General features: G+C 43.2%; 1 protein-coding gene and 1 long non-coding RNA gene across 4 annotated transcripts in view; both read left to right on the top strand.

Moving 5' to 3' along the window:
- LOC309660861 overlaps positions 1-15,637 on the top strand; it is a 239,158-nt gene that overhangs the window by 159,563 nt on the left and 63,958 nt on the right. The gene's annotated exons all lie outside the window — the stretch shown is intronic.
- Positions 1-15,637, top strand: part of SPMIP2 (sperm microtubule inner protein 2) — a 170,213-nt gene that overhangs the window by 110,094 nt on the left and 44,482 nt on the right. For 2 of the 3 annotated variants that reach the window (XM_082461903.1, XM_082461902.1), the window contains exons 3-4: positions 6,449-6,681; positions 14,658-14,716. In XM_082461903.1, coding sequence (XP_082318029.1) covers positions 6,449-6,681; positions 14,658-14,716 — 292 coding nt within the window. Of the gene's footprint in view, positions 1-6,448; positions 6,682-14,657; positions 14,717-15,637 lie in introns of those variants that run through there. The other variant, XR_014263597.1, reaches the window with a different exon arrangement.

The raw sequence follows: 15,637 nt of genomic DNA, 5'->3' as shown, positions 1-15,637 counted from the left end.
TAATTTTGACTTGGTGAGATTAGGGATGTTTTCCAGAAGAGGCAGCACTCACAATAAGCTTTGAAAGATGAGTTTTGATAATGAGAAAAGGTGAAGGAAGGTAAGACTCCATCAGTAGGCTTGGCTCAGTTTATGAAGACACGAGTCAGAAATCCTAGGAAATCTGGATGAAAAAAATTATAGGCACCATTATAGAAAACCATTTCATATTTTTTAGGCGAAGAGATACGTTATTTTACCTCCGTTTTAGATTCCTCCTGGCAGCTGTGTGGAGGATGGATTGGATAGGAGAGAAGCTAGAGCCAAGAGTAGTTAGGAGGTTACTGTGATAAGCCAGATGAAAGATGCTGAAGGACTGTTTACAAGTATCACCTGCCCCTCAAACACAAGAGAAGCTCCTTGAAGGCAGGGTCTTGGCTTTGTTCGCTACTCTATGCCCAGCACTTGGAACGGTGCCTGGCGTACAGTTCAATAAATGTTTGTTGAAGGAATGAATGAATCAGTGAGAGAATAAAGGAATGAGTTCATTAATTAATTGAAACACTGCAAATGCAGAGGAGAGAAGTCAGAAAGAGACATCTGCCTCAGGATGGAACTTTCTTCCTCTATTGACACATGCCATGGCCGGGCCTTTGCGAGTGTTGGCAGCAGGTGATGCTTGTTGGAAAGCCGCCAGGATTCGCCGGTCTGGGCTCTTCCCAGCCTCCGTGGCATCTGCTGCTGCCTTTCTGTCCACCATCATCAGAGGTTGGCAAACTATGGCTCCTGGATCAAATTTGTCCCGCCCCCTGTGAGCAAAGAATGGTTTTTACTTTTTCAAATGGTTGGGGGGAAAAGCAAAAGAAGGATAATGGTTTGTAACATGTGAAAATTACATGAAATTAAAATTTCAATGTCTATAAATAAACTTTTATTGGAACCCAGCCACGCCCATTTGTTTACATAGTGTCCATGACTGCTTTTGCCCTAAAGGGCAGAGCTGAGTAGTTGAGACAGAGGCTGTATGCCCTGCATGCAAAGCCACAAATATTTCCTCTCTGGTCTTTTACAGGAAAAGTTTGCCAACCCCTGATCTAGAAGAGCTCTCAGGAAAGGCTTCGAATTTTATTCACAATAAGAAATAAATCGGGGGCTTCCCTGGTGGCGCAGTGGTTAAGAATCTGCCTGCTAATGCAGGGGACACGGGTTCGAGCCCTGGTCTGGGAAGATCCCACATGCCGCGGAGCAACTAGGCCCGTGAGCCACAACTACTGAGCCTGCGTGTCTGGAGCCTGTGCTCCGCAACAAGAGAGGCCGCGATAGTGAGAGGCCCGCGCACCGCGATGAAGAGTGGCCCACGCTTGCCACAACTAGAGAAAGCCCTAGCACAGAAACAAAGACCCAACACAGCCATAAATAAATAAATAAATAAATAATAAATATTTTAAAAAAAGAAATTGCTTATCAGTGAAAGTTCCTAAAATATATTTTTTAAAATGTAACAGGTAAGACAAAGCATCAAATTAAAACAAGAAGCGAACAGACAAGAAAGAGGAAGAGACACGAATAATAATACTGCTGTATCTTATGTGCCATATCCTCAGATAACCACTTCTTTCAATAAAATTATTTCCTCTCCTTCCAGCAAGGCTACCAGACAGGCATCACTATTCTTTTTTTTTTTAACCATTTAAAAAAATTGAAGTATAGGTAATTTACAATGTTGTATTACTTTCAGGTGTACAGCAAAGTGATTCAGTTATACATATACACACACACATATATATATTCTTTGTCAGATTCTTTTCCATTATAGGTTATTACAAAATATTGAATGTAGTTCCCTGTGCTCTACAGTAGGTCATTTTTGGTTATCTATTTTATATATAGTGGTGTGTATCTGTTAATCCTATACTCTTTTTTTTTTTTTTAATAGACTTTTACTTTTTTTTTTAAGTATTTGTTTTTTTATTTATTTATGGCTGTGTTGGGTCTTCATTTCTGTGTGAGGGCTTTCTCTAGTTGTGGCAAGCGGGGACCACTCTTCATCGCGGTGCGCAGGCCTCTCACTATCGCGGCCTCTCCTTGCGGAGCACAGGCTCCAGACGCGCAGGCTCAGTAATTGTGGCTCACGGGCCCAGCTGCTCCGCGGCACGTGGGATCTTCCCAGACCAGGGCTCGAACCCGTGTCCCCTGCATTGGCAGGCAGACTCTCAACCACTGCGCCACCAGGGTAGCCCAATCCTATACTCTTAATTTATCCCTCTCCCCTTTCCCATTTGGTAACCATAAGTTTGTTTTCTATGTCTGTGAGTCTATTTCTGTTTTGTAAATAAGTTCATTTGTACCATTTTTTAAGATTCCACATATAAGTGATATCATATGGTATTTGTCTTTCTCTGTCTGAGTTACTTCACTTAGTATGATAATCTCTAGGTCTGTCCATGTTGCAGCAAATGTCATTATTTTGTTTTCCTTATGGCTGAGTAACATTCCATTGTATGTATATAATACATCTTCTTTATCCATTCCTCTGTTGATGGACATTTAGGTTGCTTCCATGTCCTGGCTATTGTCAATAGTGCTGCAGTGAACACTGGGGTGCGTGTATCTTTTTCCATTTTAGAGATGAGGAGCCTAAACTCAGAGGCCGAATGATGTTCCCTGGGTCACAAAGCACAAGACAAAGCCAGGATTTGACCCTGCGGTAGTTTAGCTTCAAAAACACATCTTCGACTGTAACTTGAGAATTTCAGACACTGATGAACAAGTCACGTTGGGCACATACAGGGGAGACAGGATCTACCCACTGACCTTGAGATCACAGTTTCTCCAGGGCAGGAAGATGCAGAAATGTGGACCCATGAAGCCTGGCACAGGTGTAAATGGAAGTACCTCTCCTTCCCCCACCATGACGTGGCTCTCCTGGCAGTAGACCAATGCTGGGCAGCTCTGTTTCAGGATTACAGCTGCGGGTTGTCCCCCTGGAGCTGGTCTTCAGGTGTCGACAAGAACTCCAAAGCAGATGGGCACATGAGACTTTTATTAACCCAGGAGCTGTCAACTTCATGGCTGGCAAATGAGGGCCGGGGTTTTGGGGAAAACAATGAACGATCCAAGAAAACTTGCCATAGGATGAAAAGCAACTAGGAACACCCTAAGGGACGTAGCAACAGTTGTCGAACAGAGATGATAGCTGTTAAAGGAAAAATAAAGCGACCGTGGATTGGACAGGAGTTGGAAGTTTGACCTTGAAGCAGGGAATCGGATCCAGCAGAGAGTCTCGGCTCTGGAGGATGAGGGTTAGGGGAGGAAAATATGGGTCATTTAAAGCCAAACACCCGTGGAACTGCCCATCAGGGAAACCCCATGTCTGCGTTGCTGGCTGGTGGTGAGAGTGGATTTTTTGGTTAGGTGAGCATCGGGCCAGCTCCAGGGGACGGCTGTGAACGTGGCCCACCGCGGACGGTGACGCCCAGCTGCCTCTGCTGTATAGGCGGGTGCCTGCGTCAGCTATGCAGCCAGGGAGGGATGTCCCAGAACTTCCTGTGCCATTCACGCTGCATCACGCTATTTCTAAAGCACACATGAGGACATGGGGTTTCAGGAAAGTCCAGTGACTCAACTGAAATGCCACAGAGAAGCTCGATTCTCTGGGAAGCTCCTCTCCCCACACTTGGCTTGTAAAGCACACTCACTTTGTACGATTCTGTCTAAAACGAAGTGTTTAGACTCAGCTGTCAAGTAATTGCTCTTCTAAAAAATGTATTGTGGTCTGCAGAGTGACAAGGAAAAACTATAGATATACATCTGCTCTCACTTTTGCAATATTGTGAGGTGATGACAAAATTTTAGCAACAACCGAAAATTACATGGAGGATCAATATTTTCCCAGATCTGCTGGTGTCTGCAGGACGCACACAGGTGACCCAACGAGGAAAAGGATCCACGTTTAGATAAGTTTGGGAAACGCTCCGTTACATAATTGCAAACAGGTTAATTCACCGCAGGATTTCTCAGAACTTATTTTTTTTAATAAATTTATCTATTTATTTTTGGCTGTGTTAGGTCTTCAGTGCTGCGTGCAGGCTTTCTCTAGTTGTGGCAAGTGGAGGCTACTCTTCGTTGCGGTGCATGGGCTTCTCATTGCCGTGGCTTCTCTTTGTTTCAGAGCACGGGTTCGAGGCGCACGGTAGTTGTGACACATGGGCTCAGTAGTTGTGGTACGCGGGCTCAGTAGTTGTGGCATGCGGACTCAGTAGTTGTGGTGCACGGGCTCAGTAGTTGTGGCTCGTGGGCTCTACAACATAGGCTCAGTAGTTGTGGCGCACGGGCCCAGCTGCTCTGCGGCATGTGGGATCTTCTCGGACCAGGGCTCGAACCCGTGTCCCCTGCATTGTCCCCTGCATATGAACACGCTTTCATATGCTGGGACCCTCTCAACGGCAAACGGATAGTGTTCTCAAGTGTATTTGACAATAGAGAACCCCACTTCACGCCCAGGCTTTGTCATGGTCACTCACGGGAGCAGCATTAGGGGAACATCTGGGAAAACACCAGCCTCAAAATGCCCTGAAATTCCAGCAAGACTAATAGAGCTGTACTTTCATCCTGTTTGCAGGAGATTGCAAACTTTTCCTTATGGCAGGAGTTTTGTAGGTGAGCCCTCCACACCCGTCAAATTGGGAGAGAAAACAGGTTTTCACGCTTGGGCCATCCTATACGTTACCTGAGTGAGAGCCTGGGGCCACGATGGGTCCATCACGGGAAATGAGGCACAGTGAACACGCAGGCGTTGCGGGAGCCGCGGTGATTGGGAAGCTGGGGCCCAAAGCTGCCCAAAGCCTGTGTCTGGGGAGCGATTTCTCACATTTTCAACTCCCTTGGAAAGCTTGGATGGTGTTTCCAGGCACAGACTTGTAACCACACTGACCACTGCATCGGAGCATGTGGTCAAAGCCCGCCCACCTGTGCTCCCTGCAAACCCTGAGCTCCACGACCCAAGACAAAACGAGAGGGGCCACGGGGTCAGGAAGGGCCAGGTGACACCGTGACCACAGCACAGCCTCCGCTTCCGAGGTCTGGGGTTCACCTTGGGTAAGAGGAGTGACGTTTCTTCTTTGTGTTCCCCAATCTGCCCAGACAATCCTGCAGCCGCTTTGGTTCCGGGACTTCTGAAACTCTTCCTGGGCTAGCAGATCATTGTCTGTTCTAATCAGGACCATTCTGGCTCCTCTTTACATGTTCACATCATCAACTTTCAACACCAAGTGTATGTAAGCCACCTTTTCCCAGACCTCCTCTTGATTTTGCTTCACGCACTTCCACAATTCATTGATTCCTTTGTTCATTGTCTTACATTTAAAATACGAATGTTTATTAGATGCCCCTGCCTTTGGGCATCATCTGTTATGAGCTGTCTTCCTCATCTGACAATTTTCTCCATCTTCCCGTGGCTTCTAATACATTTGGGGGATTTTCTAATCCTCATTTCCGGATTTTATCTCTCTAGATAAAACATCTCAATGTCTAAAGACCAACATCCTGCAAATGTGGTATTAGGAGTTTTAAAGACTGTGTGTGCTATTCAACAGCCAAGACATGGAAACAACCTAAATGTCCATTGACAAATGAATGCATAAAGAAGATGTGGTACATATATACAATGGAATAGTACTCAGCTATAAAAAAGAACAAAATAATGCCACTTGCAGCAACATGGATGAACTTAGAGATTATCATACGAAGTGAAGTAAGTCAGACAGAGAAAGACAAATACCATATGATATCACTTATACGTGGAATCTAAAGTATGACACAAATGAACTTATCTACGAAACAGAAACAGACTCACAGACATAGAGAACAGACTTGTGGTTGCCAAGGGGGAGGGGTTGGGGGGATGGATTGGGAGTTTGGGATTAGCAGGTGCAAACTATTATATAGAGAATGGATAAACAACCAAGTCTGACTGTATAGCACAGGGAACTATATTCAATATCCTGTGATAAACCATAATGGAAAAGAATCTGAAAAAGAATGCATATATATATGTATGTGTATGTATAACTGAATCATTTTGCTGTACTGCAGAAATTAACACAACATTGTAAATCAACTATACTTCAATAAAATAAACTTTAAAAAAAGAACGTGTCTGTATTAAGTTGGTTATAAAGAAAACCGTGAGACAGCCTGTCGGCTCATTAGCTGTGACTCTGGACAAGTAACCAATCCTCCTGGGCCTCGTTTTCCCCACCTATAAACTGGGGGAAATAATACTCCCAACTTCATTTGGTTATTACAAGGAGTAATTGAATTAACATATCTAAAAGGCTTATGAGAGCACCTAGAATATAGTCAATGACATACAAGCATTAGCTATTATTATTTCCACCATTTAGAATAAAGCATCTTAGAATAAAGTGTGGAGATTTTTTTAAAGTGTTTTTTTTCTTTCTGTTTTAAGGCCCAGATTATGTAAAGGATCATCTCCCTGAAGTTGCTCAGCATACTTCCTATATAGGAGAAAAGCGTCCTGCATTAGAAAAAACTGGAGATCTCAGATATTTATGGAGGCCTGCCTCAAAGAGAAGCTTGCCGGCCAAATATAAACCTGAGTATGTTGGTGAAATTGGTTGGGGAATACCAGCGTATGATTTTATCAACAAAACAAGGCTTCAGACTGGCTTTCACGTTAAGGTATTTTTCTTAAATTTATGCTCCTCCTTGCACATTGTTTCCTGGTTTGAATGCTTTCTGAGTTTGCTTCCGTAGGAAACGTCATGTTCTCGACCTGTCCTTGAGAAGCAATGGCATTGGAGTTTTTGCAGAAAAATGAGTGTGTGAATAAATGTACTTGCTGCTATCACTCCGTTCGTCCCTTAGTACCGGCAAGGAGAGGTGTGAAGGGAATGAAGCCGAGGGCAATCCGAGAGCATTTGCACTTGGCTTTGGAATGCATCCAGATTCCCATCTATGCTGTGACATTCACACACGTTCCCCCGTCCTTGCAAGGCTTGGTGAGTGGGTGGTGTTAAAGCAGCAGCCTGTGCTGGACTTCATCCACCAACCTCGAAACCAGCCCCAGAGCTTTAAAACCCACTGTGTGGATCATGCCTTTAGATCAGACCGTCCAGGGCACGTAGTCAGAGGGCTCTCAGAAAACTTGTCTATCTCCGCTTGGCGATGTGGATGCGGGCATGACCCCAAATGTTCTCCTCTGAAACAGGAGAGAGCACGGGTGATTTTAGAAGCAAAATCTGAGAATTCAGACTTTTTTCCCAGGCGAGACTTTGCCTGAAAATATGTATCAACGACACAGTAACTGGATTTCTTAAGGCAATATAGTACAGCCTCATATAGTAAAGGTTAACAAAGGAAAAAGCCTTTTTCTGGCCAACCCTCGGCCAGTACAGGAGAGCAGCTGGGAGCTCAGTCTTTGAGGTCAGGAACGTGGGTTCCACTCCTGCCTCTGAGTCAGGTCCAACTCTGCGACCCTGGGCTTGAGTTCACCTCCCTGGGTCTCCATGCCTCCTCTGCCCCGTGGCAGTGTTAGAGTGCCCACTTCCTAAGACCACCTGAATTCCTATCCCACTCCTGCCACCTGCTAGCTATGAGTGGCCTTGGCCAGTTCCTTGATCTCTGTGCCTCTTCATCATGACTCTGAGCATTTGCTTTGTCGGGCTGTCGTAAAGAAACATTTGTAAAGTGCTGGGCACCATGCCTGGAACACATCAAGGCTCTATGTCATATATGTTTCTTAGCTTCCCAGCATAAGGTTTTCCTACTTACATACAAAACCCAAAAAGGGAAAACCCTTTTAGGTTAGGTTAGGAATAAAAGAGAACTTCCCTAATCTGACAATCTACAAAAAAAAAAAAAAAACCCAAAAAACAACCTATAACAATAGCAATACTTAATGATAAAACATTGAAAGCATTTCTCTTTAAGATCAGGAACAAGACACAGATTCCCCAAAATCATGATTTTTTCATTCAACTTTGTACTGGAGGTCTTAACCATGGCAATAAGGGGGAAAAAAAGTATAAAATGTGTAAGGATTGAAATGGAAGAAGCAAAGCTATCATTATTTGCTTATAATATGCTTGTCCACATAGAATACCTCAAAGTATAAGAGAATTTGGTAGTCAACAGGATACACAATCCAGGTACGAAAATCAATTTTATTTTTATATATGAGAAACAGACAGAAAATGCAATAAAACAGGATACTACTTACAGTGTCATCAACAGATACAAAGTATGTAGGAATAGATCTTAAAAAAGGATATTCTGGCACAACATTGTAAATCAACTATACCTCAATAAAAAAAAAAGATGTTCAACACATGGAGAAAAATGATAAAACTATTGAAACAAGATCTAAATAAATGGAAAGATATATCATGTTTATGACTTGGAAGATTCAATATCATAAAGATGTCAAATCTATCAGATTGATAAAAATAATTCCCATGCAATTACAATAAAAATCACAATTTTTTTTTCTGAAAAAAAAAAGACTGTGTCTTAGTATGATTCTTGTTATGTCGCGACTTCTAAATACGAGGGCATGAGGAATGCGCTCTGCACGGTGCCCGGCACGCGGTTGACACCCCGATTTCAATGACTGGGACTGTGGTTTTGTACTTAATGTCACTCAGGGCCAGTGACACAGAATGAGGGCTCAGGTTCCTCAACTGGGTCTTACTCCACTCAGGCAATAAAGATGAAGATCAGAAACTTGATTCGATATCAAAAGCGGCCACCAGCGAGAAGAGGACAAACGCAAAGCAAGGCAGCCAGTTTGAACAGAGTCCAGAACATCTGTTGCCTTGTTGCTTCTCTCCAGTGACGCCTGGCTTTTGTGCACAGCCCTTGATCTGTTGCCCATCTTGAGTGTGTGTAGCTGTGAATGCAAGATTCACGTCAGCCTCGACTTAGCCTTCCAGGAAGGGATTTATTCGGTTTCTTTTGATGGAATTTCACAGACGGCTCTAAATCCCCGCTCTGTGTGATAGCACGGTCCTCTTAACCCTGGTGGGACTGAGTGTGAGCCATACAGAGATCTCCACCCCGCCGCCCAACCCCGTGGCTCACACAGAAGCTGGTCTTGTTTGGCATAGGCTGTGAGGACTTGTCATCCGTGCATTCTCTTGGCCCCAGCATTTTGACAGTAATTGTTTTCGAAGATGTACTTATCTCAGGTAACGATCTTAAACAAGTCTTAAAGGATTCCTTGGACCTAGAACTTTATCATGAGAACAAAAAGATGCACTGAGAATGACTGTAGATACAGGTCAAGAACCACATATGATTTACCCCCCAGCTAAGGCCTAGGATTTGTCACCAAGACTGCTAACCTCCCCCAACCCCGCACCCAGGACCTGCTTCCATCCCCTGCCCCCCAAGGTCAGCTTCTGAGTCAAGCCCCAGACTTGGATACCTTATCAACGCAGAGCTCCAGGCAGCCCCTTCCAATCAATGAGACTTGGCTGGAAGTGACATTTGAGCTGATAGATACACAGACACTCCATGCCTAGAAACAAGCCCCTAATCACAAATAACACGTGAGCATCTGTGCCATGAATTCACGCCTCCTCGATAGGGAGCTGGTCCATTCCTGAGTGCGATGTAACCCAGGGCAACGTCTCCATCCGCGTCCTGTTCTCTCTCTGGCTCCTTGTCCTTGGTAACCCTCGATCCCATCCCCCTGACGTCTGTGTCTGTAAGAGTCCCACCAAGGTGGCACTTTGTTTCTGTCTAACCGCAGAGATTCCTCGGTGGCTCCCACCGAGATAACTCAGAACTTTGATTTTAAGCACAAACCTTCACCTAGTGGATTTTTATAGCCAGAATAGCTGCTCTTCCTAATTTCCTGTTCTAGGTTCCAGTAAGACCAGCAGGTGATTTTATTCTTAATTAAGGAAGGCTAAAAATACACCATGGTGGTTACTAGCTTTTGTAAGTTTTGACATTCATCTTGAGTATGCATCTCAATGTAAACATCACCTTCTTAAAAAAATTACACTTCTTAAAGTTAGTATTAAGCATATGCCATAGGTTTTCAACGAATAGTATTTGATGATGATAGGGAGATAGAAAGCTAAGAAAAAGTTGTATAAATTAGAATGGATTCTAGTAAACCTGACGTTGGCTCCACAGCCAGGGTCCTTTAAATTTACTGTCAAGAATTTGGAAACTTTTTTTTTTTTTTAATTTTATTTATTTATTTATTTATTTATGGCTGTGTTGGGTCTTCGTTTCTGTGCGAGGGCTTTCTCCAGTTGTGGCAAGTGGGGGCCACTCTTCATCGCGGTGCGCGGGCCTCTGACTGTAGCGGCCTCTCTTGTTGCAGAGCACAGGCTCCAGACGCGCAGGCTCAGCAATTGTGGCTCACGGGCCCAGTTGCTCTGCGGCATGTGGGATCTTCCCAGACCAGGGCTCGAACCCGTGTCCCCTGCATTGGCAGGCAGATTCTCAACCACTGCACCACCAGGGAAGCCCAAGAATTTGGAAACTTTTGCGTGATCTAATATCCCAAGCACAGGTGGCTAAAATACCTGGACATATGTTTTCTAAATCTTGGCTTTTTAAGATCTTTGGAAGAAATTCTAATATCATTATAAATTTAGGATTATACTTTTCCCTACTATTCATATACAACACTTCCGGGGTACTTCCGCTTTGACAAAAATGCATAGAATGCATAGCAATCGGGAGATCTCTATTCTCTTCCCAGGACTGAACCTAGGATCCAAGAAATCTTAACTGAGCAAATTGAAAACAACCCATTCAATAGAGGGGCCCCTGGTATGTGGTCCCACTGTCTCTGGGCACAAAGAAAATGGCATTGAAAATAAGTGCTTTGGAAGCCTTGTGGACTCCTGCAGCTGGGGAGGAATTCGTAGGAAGTTTCTTTGTGCTGTGATGGTTGTTGAAGTTTTTGTTGAGACAGTTGGTCTCCACAGTGCCAACCACATCCCAAACGGCTGTAAGCACCTTGAGGTCTGAGAGCTGTGTCTTATCTGGCTTTGTACTGACAGCATCCGCAGCCCTCCGTGCAGTGCTTAGCACAGCGTACGTGATCGTCAAGAAATGATGGGAGACGGAGACTGAAATCCCATTCTTTTCTCATTCAGAGTCTTTGTTAAGAGACCAAGTTGCAGAAGGGGGGAGATGAGCCTTTAAGCGTGTGTGAGATTGAGAATTATTTTCCTCCTAGCTTATTCAATAGTCATTTGAGAACTACTTAGCCTATATTTTTTTTTACTGAAACTTAGTTATACTGTTATGTTCACAATGCCTGAGCTACCACCCCCAGTGTAATTCTGTGTTGTAGAGCTAATTGGACAGTTAACTTGGAACACTCTTCCTAACCTTTGAACTGACAACAGTGCCAACACATTAGGAAACTCCAAGGGTAAGAACGGTCACCAACCAGGCACTTGATTATATTTCAGAAACTGTGTACTGGGCACAAGCAGAGACTCGGGAAGCTCCCATGTCACTTTTCTGTAGGTTGAATAGTTGAATCCACTCGTATTTCAGACCCTGGTAGGGACCTTCTGCTAACTCTGGATAAAGGGCTGGTAGCAGAATGATTGGTTACTCATCACAAATCCTAACAATTCCCAACAGAATAAGTTCTAGTCTTGCTTTAAAATAAAATTCTAGTGTATCTTGAATTATCACGTGAATAAGGAAAACATTAATCTCTCTGGGGAAGTGCAGAAAAAATAATAGAAATGTGCCTTCTCTCTGAGAGTAAACGAGGCAGCGAGGATTCATAGTGCTTTTCAGGGCAAATCTATGCCTTAATGAAAAACCGAATATGCACAAGTAGCCAGCTGAAGATATTTTCATTTTCCCCCCTTTCTCTCTTTGCATGCTAGTCTGCTTACTATTCTTTATAACGTCTCAGTTTTTGCACCTATAAAACGGGCGTTGCATTAGTTTTCTATTGAGCATAACCTCATACCACATAACATCTTAAAGCAACACCATTTATTTGCTCACAGTTCTATAGGTCAGAAGTCCCGGGAAGGCCTGGCTGGGTTCTCTGCTCTGCACTCACTAGGCTGGATGCAAGGTGTTGGCTGTGGCTGTGATCTCACCTGAGGCTTGGAGGCTCTTCCGAGTTCATGGGGTTGTGGCAGCTTTCAGTTCCTTGTGGTTGTAGGACTGAGGTCCCATTTCTCTGCTGGCTGTCAGCCAGGGACCAGTCTCAGCCTCGAGAAGCTGCCCACATACCATAGCCGTGGTGCCCTCCATCTTTAAAGCCAGCAACAGACGCTCTCCCTCATGTCCAAATCCCTCTCACGCTTCAAATCCCCTTTGCCTGGAAGAGCTCAGATCCTTTCAAGAGCTCACCTGATGAAGTTTGGGCCACTGAGGGTAATCTCCCTTTCTTACAGTCAACTGATTTGGGATCTTAATTACATCTGCAAAATCCCTTCACAGCAGTACCTAGTATTTGGTTGAATATCTGGAGAAGGTGTATATACCAAGGAGTGAGAATCTTGGGGGTCTTTAGAACTCTGTCTTCCACAGGGATAATAACAATAACTTAGAGTGTTGTTAAATGGATTAGGTGAGATGTATGTAAAGCACTTAGCATAGTATCTAGTACAGACTCTAGTACAGTCTCAAGAAATGGGATCTAGTATTATTAATGTCTCTATATACTGTATTTTCTTGCCTACATGGATTTTTTCTTAGCTCACTTTATTGTTTTTTTATTTTTTGGCTGTGTTGGGTCTTCATTGCTGCACACGGGCTTTCTCTCTAGCTGCAGTGAGTGGGCGGACTCTTCACTGCAGTGCGTAGGCTTCTCATTGGTGGCTTCTCTTGTTGCGGGGCACAGGCTCTGGGCACGTGGGCTTCAGTAGTTGCAGCATGCGGGCTCAGTAGTTGTGGCTCACAAGCTCTAGAGCCCAGGCTCAGCAGTTGTGGTGCATGGGCTTGGTTGCTCCTCGGAATGTGGGATCTTCCCGGACCAGGGATTGAACCCATGTCCCCTACATTGGCAGGCGGATTCTTAACCACTGTGCCACCACGGAAGTCCTGGATTTTTAAATTATATTATGATAAGCACATGAGAAACATAATGGAATATGTTTCTCATTATTTGGATACTCCACAGAAAACACATACTGGGGCCAGAGTCAAGGAACTCATGAAACTTAATGTTTAGTCTGTTTGCTGAAAGTTGATGTACTAATTCAAATTAAATAAACAGTGCAGTAAAAAAAACAAAAAAGGGAGACCAGGATATAATTCATGTTGGTACTCAACTCAAGCTCACATATAATGTGGCATAAAATGAAGTTTGAGCCTCTGCATTGTTCAATTTTTGTTTTTTAGTGAGAAAAAGGCATCACGGAATCCATGCCTTGAACACTGACATTTTTCAGAGAGAATTGTTTTGTTTCTACTCCTGCTCTGAATATAAAATGAATGCTTCAAATGCTCCATGTACACAAAGGCTTGAAGCCCCCCTTTCTCGCTTCAATAGTTCCAGTCTAGAATAGGCAGCATTATGCAATTTGGTGACCCAGCACCAGCAATGAGAATGCTTCTCACTGGCTGTGGGAAGAAAGACACCTAAGTGGTTAACAGTAATATTTTGCAAATGGAAGCAAGTGAAGAAAAAATTACATTAGCATAAGAAAAGGTAGCCTTAGGGGATTTTCCACTCCAATGTTTGGTACTAAGAGCTCCACGTTAAGAAGGAGGAGGATGATGAAGAGAAACTCTAGTGTCCACACATTCTTGAAACGCATTGCCATTGTACTCATTCTGCTGGCGAGAAAGACCTCATAGTTACAGCGATGGAAAACGGTCCTTTCTAGTAAGGAAAGTCAAAATTGGATTTAATAGGAAAAACATCCTGAGCTAAGTATAGCAAGAAAGCAAGAGGATTCCTCAGTGATGGCAGTTCTAGACTAGAGGTGGTTTGGGATTAAAAATGAAATTTTTAAGCAATGATTTTCATTGTTAACTAGAATGGGCCCCGATGTCTGTGATTAATTTAACTCAAATTTAACAGCTCATTTCAGAAATTGTGTCTAATTCACAGTACCTGAATGTAATTACCAGACATATCCTTTTAAATTAATACCTAGACTTATTTAAAGGTTGCTTAATAGGGAATATCCAATTTCAAGTTATGATTATTTTCGCTAGTTGAAAACATGCAAAATAACTGTAAAGATTCTCACTGACTTCCTTAAGATAGAGAATATACTAATCAGTTGTTATCTGTTTCTGTGAAGATGTTGAATTAGTTTTTGAATCAGTCTTTGCTTTACTCTTATGAATAACTGACCAGTAAAAAAAAAAAGATTTTTTTGATTCTGAATTTCATTAGATTTAATAGCAAAGTGAGCATGACTGTCCAAATAGGAGCTTAGAGATTGTGGATGACACTCTTCTTGGGACCCAACACCTGTCCTTTGACAGAGAGGGAAGGGAAAGCACAGAGGCTCAGAGTTATTTTACCTCTTATGCCTTTTCCTCTCAGTTCAAAAATCAAAAGACCATCTTCTTTCAACTGAATTTAGCATTTCCTGTTTAATTGCTCAACCTGACCTCCTTTTTGACCAGGAACCCAGACTCTCAGACGTGTTTGTGCCCAGTGACCTTGGACTTGATTCATGTTCTTCCTTTTACAGTATGAAGAGTTCAGTCAAGCTGCTGTTGAGAAACTAAGCCACAGATACCAGAACCCATGGTAAGCACATACTAATACATTTTACATCAATTAATTAATGTGTTTCCTTTCTAAATTAGGAACAGGGTTAATATTTTAAAACTTTTTATGTCCTATAGGTTTCTTTGTATAATTATGAATTTTTATTCCTCATAAACAAAATATTCACTATCTACTAGGTTTTCATTAAAGGGAGGAAAGAGGTGGGGCAAGCATGGTGAGAGCACAGTGGAGAAAAAGGAACCAGCCTGTTAAGAACAGCCACTGGACGGGTCCGGTCCGGTAGCTTTAACTGTATAAATAATTCTTTTTGTGGAAGAACAAGAATATAGTTTTTTTGGCTAAAAAGAACCCTTATGGGACTTCCCTGGTGGCACAGTGGTTAAGAATCCACCTGCCAATGCAGGGGACATGGGTTCGAGCCCTGGTCTGGGAAGATCCCACATGCCACGGAGCAACTAAGCCCGTGTACCATAACTACTGAGCCCACGTACCACAACTACTGAAACCTGAGCACCTAGAGCCCATGCTCCACAACAAGAGAAGCCACCTCAATGAGAAGCCCACGCGCCACAACGAAGAGTAGCCCCCGCTCGCCACAATTAAAGAAAGCCCACGTGCAGCAACAAAGACCCAATGCAGCCAAAAATAAATAAATAAAAATAATTTAAAAAGTAAATAAAAAAATAAAAATTTAAAAACCCTCATTTCATGCTGTTGGCCTAGAAACCATCATAACGGGTCATGTTGGTTAATAAACATAGTCCTACTGAAGTCACACCATGGCTTGAATTGACACTCTCTTAAGGCAGCTGGTAACCTAAATTAAACATGTCTAGTGCAAGGTATGTTCAATTACGGGAAAAGCAAAACCTAGGCGTGTCATCTAGATGGAACATATAATTCAGATTTCTAAGAGGGAAAGGGATCAATCAGCATTGC

This window comes from Balaenoptera physalus (genome assembly GCF_965194825.1).
Source record: "Balaenoptera physalus genome assembly, chromosome: 5".
Lineage (NCBI taxonomy): Eukaryota > Metazoa > Chordata > Mammalia > Artiodactyla > Balaenopteridae > Balaenoptera > Balaenoptera physalus.
Note: the sequence above shows the minus strand (reverse complement) of the source record. Positions and strands in the feature narration are given on the sequence as shown.